Source organism: Taudactylus pleione, unplaced genomic scaffold (assembly GCF_031769625.1).
Source record: "Taudactylus pleione unplaced genomic scaffold, aTauple2 ptg000175l, whole genome shotgun sequence".
In the NCBI taxonomy this organism is placed as follows: Eukaryota; Metazoa; Chordata; class Amphibia; order Anura; family Myobatrachidae; genus Taudactylus; species Taudactylus pleione.
Genome location: NW_028284577.1, coordinates 220,000 through 230,642, shown reverse-complemented (window position 1 = coordinate 230,642; position 10,643 = coordinate 220,000). Strand labels below are relative to the sequence as shown.

Here is a 10,643-nt window from a genome sequence, read left to right as displayed (position 1 = left end):
ACACGGATAGGTGCGCTGGGCCCGGGAGTAGGGGCTGTATTTCAGCTGCGTCAGGGGCCAGGGCTGGAGCAGAGGGAGAGGAGACGGGAGACAGAGTGGGAGGAGCAGCAGCCGGGGGTACGGGAGCCAGGTGAGGGGGCAGCAGCCCGGGGGTACGGGAGCCAGGTGAGGGGGCAGCACTGTAATGTGTATTATTAGTGTCCTGTATAGTGTAATGTGTATTACTGGTGTCCTATATACTGTAATGTGTATTACTGGTGTCCTATATACTGCAATGTGTATTACTGGTGTCCTATATACTGTAATGTGTATTACTAGTGTCCTATATACTGTAATGTGTATTATTAGTGTCCTATATACTGTAATGTGTATTACTAGTGTCCTATATACTGTAATGTGTATTATTAGTGTCCTATATAGTGCAATGTGTATTACTAGTGTCCTATATATAGTGTAATGTGTATTACTAGTGTCCTATATAGTGTAATGTGTATTACTGGTGTCCTATATAGTGTAATGTGTATTATTAGTGTCCTGTATAGTGTAATGTGTATTACTGGTGTCCTATATACTGTAATGTGTATTATTAGTGTCCTATATAGTGCAATGTGTATTACTGGTGTCCTATATAGTGTAATGTGTATTATTAGTGTCCTGTATAGTGTAATGTGTATTACTAGTGTCCTGTATACTGTAATGTGTATTATTAGTGTCCTGTAATGTGTATTACTAGTGTCCCGTATACTGTAATGTGTATTACTAGTGTCCTGTATACTGTAATGTGTATTACTAGTGTCCTGTATACTGTAATGTGTATTATTAGTGTCCTGTATAGTGTAATGTGTATTACTGGTGTCCTATATATAGTGTAATGTGTATTACTAGTGTCCTATATAGTGTAATGTGTATTACTAGTGTCCTATATAGTGTAATGTGTATTACTAGTGTCCTATATAGTGTAATGTGTATTACTAGTGTCCTATATAGTGTAATGTGTATTACTAGTGTCCTATATAGTGTAATGTGTATTACTAGTGTCCTATATAGTGTAATGTGTATTACTAGTGTCCTATATAGTGTAATGTGTATTACTAGTGTCCTATATAGTGTAATGTGTATTACTAGTGTCCTATATAGTGTAATGTGTATTACTAGTGTCCTATATAGTGTAATGTGTATTACTAGTGTCCTATATAGTGTAATGTGTATTACTTGTGTCCTATATAGTGTAATGTGTATTAGTGTCATACAAAGTGTAAGGTGCGTGTGTAATGTGTATTCGTGTCATACACAGTGTAAGGTGTGCGTAATATGTATTAGTGTCATACACAGTGTAAGGTGTGTGTGTAATATGTATTCGTGTCATACACAGTGTAAGGTTGTGGGTGTGTATGTAATATGTATTAGTGTCATACACAGTGTAAGGTGTGTGTGTATAATATGTATTAGTGTCATACACAGTGTAAGGTGTGTGTAATATGTATTAGTGTCATACACAGTGTAAGGTGTGTGTATAATATGTATTAGTGTCATACACAGTGTAAGGTGTGTGTAATGTGTATTAGTGTCATACATAGTGTAAGGTGTGTGTGTGTGTAATATGTATTAGTGTCATACACAGTGTAAGGTGTGCGTAATATGTATTAGTGTCATACAGTGTAAGGTGTGTGTGTGTAATATGTATGTGTCATACACAGTGTAAGGTGTGCCTGTGTGTGTGTGTAATAGTGTCATTTTGTAGGGTATGTATTTGTCAGCATGGTTCCCTTCCAGACATGGGAATTCTGAATTTGGGTTGTGTAAATGAGGTCTCTTGGCGTTTGTGCCCAGCACCCTTTGCTTGTATGTAACATACATCACTGCAGGGAATTGGTATGACCTACTGCCGGACCTAAGCCCGGTGGATGAAATACCGACGTCGGATGTCCGGCAGATGAAGATCCCGACGGCGCCTGACTACATACCCACTGCGGTCTGTAGCTACGTTGTGTAACCGCCTTGTCAGAGCGGCCTGTTACTGAACAATGCGCCAATGTCTGTGTAGTGATTACAGGGAGATCCATCGGTTACATTGATTGTTGTGGAGGGTGAATACTGGGAGATATCTGAGTTACGGAACAGTTCCCTATATAATTTTGTGACCTGGCCCTTGTACTATACACTGTCGCCATTGTTTGTCCCCCCAATACAATTGTTGTCTGTGTTGGGTTCGTTGTGGAACTGGTCACTGAGCGATCTGTCTAAGTTATTACATTGTGTGTCATTCGCCGCTTAGAAGAGATGGGGCGATTATAATATATTTTCCTTATATACTTGGGAAAACAACTGTGGTAAACAGCCCAAAGCACTTCGTTCTGTGTTTAGTCTCATTCCTTACTGGTGGCAGCTGGTTTGTTTTTTTGTGTTGGAAGATATCAAATATTATCCGTAATCTGAAATGGTCATCGTGATTGAAAGGACTTGGCTTTAATTGCATAATGACTTGGCTTTAATTGCATAAATACTCATCGCATAAAAACTCCCCACACCAGAGTGTCCTAAGGGAAAACTGCCCCCACACAGTGCTTCTGCGATGGTTTCCGCAGGCACTGGTGGGAGAAGCGTGTTTGCAATTCAAATTTCATAGCTGTTTGTGTGTTGTGAGAAGTGATTGGTTAGGGCATGACACGTGACCTGTTACTATTTGTCATACACAGAATTTCAAAAACTTCCCCTGACATTCGGGGATCTTGTCGCTTAAATTCGAGGTTGTTTTTCCTATGATCTTGTTGGGGAGGTAGATCTCTTATGATGCTATTCTTCTCTTAGATTAAACCTTATATTTTTATTTGCTGCTGAAGTTTAACCAGGCCCCTAGATGCGCAGGCTGTGTAATGATGTGACCCCACTGTATTGGTGCACTGGGTCGTTACGGGGAATGTGGTACCCACATGCTGCCAAGGATGTTTTTGGATCTGCGTTAAGAGGAATGGTGCGTACACACTACACGATATGCTCCCTGAGCGATATCGTGTAGTGTATCCCCGGCAGGCTGTGCTCAATGTCGTTCATGACATTGAGCACAACCGCTGAATGATATCATTAACGATATAGTTCAGCGCCGGGCTCTCTCCCCCATTCTCCAACATGCAGCAACCTGACGAGGTCGTCAGATTGTGCCGCATGTTCAGTCGATGGACAATGTCGGAAACGACCAGCGGGAGTGCGCATCGCTGGTCGTTTCCGACATAAAAGTGCACGATTTGTGCACTATTACTGAGCGATTGCACGATTACGATGTCGTAATCGTGCAGTCGCTCAGTAATATCGCCCAGTGTGTACCCACCAGAAGCAGAGAAATCCCCAGCTCAAAAAAATCCCAATATTCTCTGGGGGTTTAAACACCATGAAATTCAACAAATGAATGTACAGGATGTGAGAATGCAGTACAGAGAGTGTTGTGTGTGTATATATATATATATATACCCTAGCTAATGTATGCATGTTATACCCTCATTAAGGTTTATATAATATATCATAAACGTATACTTTGCTATTCGTCAATTGTAGAGAACATCTAAACTTTCTATAGAACCGGGAGAAACTTGTGCCCATTATATATTATAGCAGTTACCTGTAAAAGGTAAAACACAGCAGCACGTCCTGAGGTCCCTGGTTCCAGCTCTGGCATATTCCTCCTATCTCTGACCAAATATTCCCGCTGCAGGGCAGCCTGTAGCTGTAGTCCACCCCTGCAACCTGCGTTCTAACAGATTATGGGGCTGTAAATGCATTGGAAAATCCGCTTTTATGTAGGTGCACCGCCACCATCCGTATATCAGCCTGGTCTGTATACCCGTCATTGTCATCAGAGCACACTTGCACCAGCTCTGTACTTGGGGCAGAAGCAACATCTGAAAGCAGGCATGTTTACGCCTAAGGGCCCACTCCGCCATTTCCCCGACACGCCCTCACAATGAGACACAACTGTGATGTGTACAAATCCGCGTCACCCATACTTGTATTATGCACAGTGTGAAGACACGCAATGTACCCTCTGTATATAGCCGTACACTAAACTCTGTATTGGCCATTGTGAGCTCGCCAATGTGTCATGGATAGTCTGTAAGATAATGATTCTACCGCCGATAGGCAGGGCCTGATGTGAATGATTAATTATTCTGTGTAATCCGCTGTATAATAGGGTTTTGCTAAATAAACAATTATAATATTGGTAATAATAGAGGCCAGTTCTTTGGTAATACGATTCCCTGAGGACAATATTTTCAGGCTATAAGTGCAGTAACATCAGGGTTAGGTAGTGCGACCATAGGCTATATAAGAGGAGTCCCTATTATCAGGTACCTTTGTGATCAGGGGGCACAAAGTAAGTTTTGTTGAGAGGGGGAGCTGCTAATTGCCCTGAGCATTCCACCCAACAAAGCACGTTTCATTGTCGTACCTATTATTCTGTAAAACAGAGAGGGGGTGGGGGAGGCTTATTATTGCGTCTGCACCGGTGTTTAATAGCTATACCTGCACACAGAGTTGATGTATTATGTTCTGGGTCTGTACCTGTATATAACAGCTATACCTGCATACAGAGTTGATGTATTATGTTCTGGGTCTGTACCTGTGTATAACAGCTATACCTGCACACAGAGTTGATGTATTATGTTCAGGGTCTGTACCTGTGTATAACAGCTATACCTGCACACAGAGTTGATGTATTATGTTCAGGGTCTGTACCTGTGTATACCTGCATACAGAGTTGATGTATTATGTTCTGGGTCTGTACCTGTGTATACCTGCATACAGAGTTGATGTATTATACACAGGTACAGACCCTGAACATAATACATCAACTCTGTATGCAGGTATACACAGGTACAGACCCAGAACATAATACATCAACTCTGTATGCAGGTATACACAGGTACAGACCCTGAACATAATACATCAACTCTGTGTGCAGGTATAGCTGTTATACACAGGTACAGACCCTGAACATAATACATCAACTCTGTGTGCAGGTATAGCTGTTATACACCGGTACAGACCCAGAACATAATACATCAACTCTGTATGCAGGTATAGCTGTTATACACAGGTACAGACCCTGAACATAACAGCTATACCTGCATACAGAGTTGGTGTTTTATGTTCTGGGTCTGTACCTGTGTATAACAGCTATACCTGCACACAGAGTTGATGTATTATGTTCTGGGTCTGTACCTGTGTATACCTGCATACAGAGTTGATGTATTATGTTCTGGGTCTGTACCTGTGTATACCTGCATACAGAGTTGATGTATTATGTTCTCGGACTGTACCTGTATATAACAGCTATACCTGCATACAGAGTTGATATATTATGTTCTGGGTCTGTACCTGTGTATAACGGCTATACCTGCACACAGAGTTTATGTATTATGTTCTGGGTTCCAGGCGCACAATGACGATGGATTGATGCAATTGCGTTCTTCCATGCACGAGACAGCCATGGCCACTATTCCAGGAACTGTCACATTTAAGGAATTCTGTCCCTTGTATTCCATACTCAACGCTATCCCGGCTAAAGTACAAAAGGGTTTCCGCACCTACCTCGTCTATCTCACAGCGCTTGACGTTAATGGCGACTATATTGCAATTGGGAGCAGCATCGGGATGTTGTATCTGTACTGCCGACACACAAACCAGATGAGGAAATACAACCTAGAGGTAAGGGTCCTGCAGATCCCCTGTACACTGATCCTTTAGACAATAGGGAACTAGTCATGGAAGACCCCACATTCCACTGTATTAGATTGTCAGCTCCCCACTCTGTTTCCCTACCTCCTCAGTCCTGTATTCCCCAGTTTCCAGCACTGTGGAATACTGTACAATAATGCATAAATGTCTATGATGTATTATTATTACCTGTCGCTCCAGAATTGCATGTTGCTATAGAGTATCTGAGGGAACATCGGGCGTATGGCATGAGAGGGATACCAGCACACGGCGAGCACTTCATAGTGCGGCTGTTATAGGAGGTGGACCGGTCCTGTGCAGTTTATGTGGAGCAGCTAGGGGTGTGTTCATGTGCTCTGGCAATGTGCCTAAAAACAAGTATAACAGTGTATTCCTCCTCTCACACGGCGGGTACATATAATCAGATAATGGGGCATGTTCCGCCTCTCACACGACGGGCACATATAATCAGATAATTGAGCGTGTTCCGCCTCTCGCATGGCGTGCACATATAATCAGATAATGGGGCGTGTTCCGCCTCTCACACAACGGGCACATATAATCAGATAATTGGGCGTGTTCTGCCTCTCACATGGCGGGCACATATAATCAGATAATGGGGCGTGTTCCGCCTCTCACACGGCGGGCACATATAATCAGATAATGGGGCGTGTTCCGCCTCTCACACGGCGGGCACATATAATCAGATAATAGGGCGTGTTCCGCCTCTCACACGGCGGGCACATATAATCAGATAATTGGGTGTGTTCCGCCTCTCACACGGCAGGCACATATAATGGGGTGTGTTCCGCCTCTCACACGGCAGGCACATATAATCAGATAATAGGGTGTGTTCCGCCTCTCACATGGCGGGCACATATAATCAGATAATAGGGCGTGTTCCGCCTCCCACACGGCGGGCACATATAATCAGATAATGGGGTGTGTTCCGCCTCTCACACGGCGGGCACATATCAGATAATGGGGCGTGTTCTGCTTCTCACACGGCGGGCACACATAATCAGATAATGGGGCGTATCCCGCCTCTCACACGGCGGGCACACATAATCAGATAATGGGGCGTATCCCGCTTCTCACACGGTGGGCATATATAGTCAGATAATAGGGCGTGTTCCCCCTCTCTCACGGCGGGCACATATAATCAGATAATGGGGCGTATCCCGCCTCTCACACGGCGGGCACACATAATCAGATAATGGGGCGTATCCCGCCTCTCACACGGTGGGCATATATAGTCAGATAATAGGGCGTGTTCCCCCTCTCACACGGCGGGCACATATAATCAGATAATGGGGCGTGTTCCACGTATCACACGGCGGGCACATATAATCAGATAATTGGGTGTGTTCCCTGCTCTGTCCTTGCACTGTAAGCTCTTATCTCCTATGATGTGTCCTCAGTCTCCGCTTTAGCAATTTGGCTCTGTTACTTATTACTAAAATGCAGCCGTGGCCTCTTCTCATAATTCATGGTCATCGGAGACTTCATCCGTCACAGCCTGTGCTGCAATAACACTGCTGTTAGATTACATTTCCCATAATAAGAGAATCCATTTACTAATTGAACAATATATTTGCCAAATGACTGTACTGAACACTGCAATGGATTCATGGCTTCTCCCGCCTTACAGACACAGAAGGGGAGATGTACCAAGCCTTGGAGAGATACATAAAGTGGAGACTTTGGGCCTGATTCAGAGCCGCTCGTAAGCGGCTGCTCGTTCACTCCAAGCGATGTTTGCCCAACTGCGCATGCGTACGGATCGTTATACGCATGCGCGAACCAGTCAGTGCGGCCGAAATTCATGTGCTCGCAAAATAGTGAATGCCTGATAATTTGAGTGACAGAAAGAGGCGTATGTGGGTGGTAACAGGGGAAGGTGCTTGAAAATGGGGAGTGGAGATTCGATCGCAGGCGTGCTTAAAGGTCAAAACGGGCGTTTTATGGGTGTGCATAATTAAAACAGCAGCGTCATTGAGCACGTCACTGGGTTATTTTATAGCATGAACTACTCGCAAAATTGTGGTAGCAAAAACCAACCACAAGAATAGCGAGCAGTTCATACCCTGGTCGATGTACTCGATTCATCTAATAAATAGCGGACATGACGTAGGATGCGAGCGGCCAGGGGGCGTAGTTTCCCAAAAAATGACCGCAAGTTTTGTTCGCTCGTTCAGACCTAGAGGCGTGAACAGACCGCAAATAGCGACCGGCTCTGAATCAGGCCCTTTGCCCAAAATAACCAATCTGCTCTAAACTGTCATTTCAAAGAGACTGCTAGATAAATGACAGAAGCTGATTGGTTACTTTGCACTACATCTCTGCTTTATCTCTCTCCAAAGCTTAATACATCTCACCAATAGTATCCACAGTGTCGTACAGGGAATATACGTAGTAATGGTGACATTTTATACATACAGTAAATGTAAGGTGACAGCACAGAGCAATAACACAAGACTAGGTGGGGTACTCGCTGTATCTGGTAAGGCAAGTGGAGATGAGTCACGGAGTGGGGTAGGCTGCCCATCACTCAGTGATCCTGTACCCAAGGGCAAGCACTGAAACCCATGACAAAAGACCAGGAGCACTGGAAGCAGGGGCATATTAAGACAGGAGGAGGGCCCGTGTGCCTTCCCCTACCAGGGCCCCCTCTCTCCCCGGCATCCGGGCCAGCAGTGCACTGACCGCAACAGTAGACTCTGGGCACTAGTCTGTGCCCAGAGTCTACTGCGAATGCGCAAAACGCTGGGAAAATGGCATCTGCCGCCATGTTCCATGCGTTTTGTGCAGCACTGCTACAGGTGTGTGTGTCTGTGTGTGTCTGTGTGTGTCTGTGTGTGTCTGTGTGTGTGTGGCCCTTCCCCTACTGACTCTACTCTGGCCTCTGTACATTAGTGTCTGTGTGTGAGGTCCAGCACTGGGCCTGATTCAGAGCAGCTCGTAAGCGGCCGCTCGTTCGTTCCTACCGATGTTCGCACAACTGCGCATGCGTACGGATTTTAATACGCATGCGCGAACCAGTCAGTGTGGCCGAAAATCGTGTGCTCGCTAAATAGCGAATGCCTGCTATTTTGAGTGACAGAATGAGGCGTTTGTGGGTGGTAACAGGGGAAGGTGCTTGAAAACGGGGAGTGGAGATCCGAACGCAGGCGTGCTTAAAGGTCAAAACGGGCGTTTTAAGGGTGTGCATAATTAGCAAAGCAGCGTCATTGACCACGTCACTTGGTGGTTTTATAGTCCGAACTGCTCGCATGATTGTGGTAGCAAAAACCAACCACAAGAATAGCGAGCAGTTCAGATGCCTTTCAATGTACTCGATTAATCTAATAAATAGCGGACATGACGTATGATGCGAGCAGCCAGGGGGCGTTTTTTTCAAAATTACGTTCGCATGTTTTGTTCGCTCGTTCAGACTTAGAGGCGTGAACAGACCGCAAAGAGCGAACGGTTCATTTAAATAGCCAGCCCCTTTTTCTGAACGAGCGAGCGCAAATAGCGTCCGGTGTGTGTGTGTGTGTGTGTGTGAGGTCCAACACTTCCCCTACTGACTCTGCTCCGGCCTCTGTATATTAGTGTCTGTGTCTGTGTGTGAGGTCCAGCACTTCCCCTACTGACTCTGCTCTGGCCTCTGGGCCTGATTCAGAGCCGGACGCTATTTGCGAACGGTCGTTCAGAAAAAGGGGCCGGCTATTTAAATTGAGCGCTCGCTCTTTGCGGTCTGTTGACGCCTCTGTCTGAGCGAGCGAACGAAATACGCGCTCGCTATTTTGTAAAGACGCCCCCTGGCCGCTTGCATCCTACGTCATCTCCACTATTTATTTGATTAATCGAGTACATCGAAAGGCATCTGAACTGCTCGCAGTGCTTGTGGTTGGATTTTCCTACCGCAATCATGCGAACAGTTCAGGCTAAGAAACAACCAAGTGATGTGGTCGATGACGCTGCTTTGTTAATTATGCACACCCTTAAAACACCCGTTTTGACCTTTTGGCACGCCTGCGTTCGGATCTCCACTCCCCGTTTTCAAGCACCTTCCCCTGTTACCACCCACAAACGCCTCATCCTGTCACTCAAAATAGCAGGCACTCGCTATTTTGCGAGCACACAAATTTCGAACGCAATGACTGGTTCGCGCATGCGAATTACAACCCGTACGCATGCGCAGTTGTGCGAACATCGCTCGGAGTGAACGAGCGGCCGCTTATGAGCGGCTCTGAATCAGGCCCTCTGTACATTAGTGTGTGTGTGTGTGTGTGTGTGTGTGTGTGTGTGTGTGTGTGTGTGTGTGTGTGTGTGTGTGTGTGTGTGTGTGTGTGTGTGTGTGTGTGTGTGTGTGTGTGTGAGGTCCAGCACTTCCCCTACTGACCCTGCTCCGGCCTCTGTATATTAGTGTCGACTGTTTGTACATCGTTCTCCTGTTTTATTCCAGAGGAAATCTGAGTCTCTATCTGTCCTGAAGCTGCTCAGCTGCTTGGATGACCTGGTGGCAGTGGGCACAGTGTCGGGCAGGGTGGCTATTTTCCAGCTGGTGTCTCCGCTGCCTGGGAGGAATAAGCAGGTAAATGTGTTTTCTCAGTCACAGGGGAGTTATAGCATCTTGTGGCCGTATACCCTGCACTGCAAATGTGCACACATACTTCACACACTTGTGTATCTTTGTCATTTTGGTACTATGGGGCATATACGATTGGGCGTGAGGTTTAGCAAGGAAAATGTAAAAAATAGTGGTCGCAGTGTTTTCATCCCTGAAAACCCTGCGCCGCGTAAAAAAAATAAATTCTTCACTGTCCGGTGGTCTCCGTGACTCCCGGGGGCCTTCACTCTGTCTTCTTACTGGAGAGGGGGCTGCTGGGAGTCCCGGGGCCTCCTGGGGCTGATGGGACAGGGCAAGGGCTGCTGGGAGATGTAGTTCT

The 10,643-nt window shown here is 45.7% G+C and overlaps 1 protein-coding gene across 2 annotated transcripts in view; it reads left to right on the top strand.

Moving 5' to 3' along the window:
• Positions 1-25: 25 nt before the first annotated feature.
• TECPR2 (tectonin beta-propeller repeat containing 2) overlaps positions 26-10,643 on the top strand; it is a 137,684-nt gene continuing 127,066 nt past the window's right edge. The window contains exons 1-3 of one of the 2 annotated variants that reach the window (XM_088475650.1): positions 26-165; positions 5,428-5,700; positions 10,160-10,288. In XM_088475650.1, the coding sequence (XP_088331776.1) occupies positions 5,449-5,700; positions 10,160-10,288 (381 nt within the window). In that variant the 5' untranslated portion in view covers positions 26-165; positions 5,428-5,448. The remainder of the gene's footprint in view (positions 166-5,427; positions 5,701-10,159; positions 10,289-10,643) is intronic. The other variant, XM_088475651.1, reaches the window with a different exon arrangement.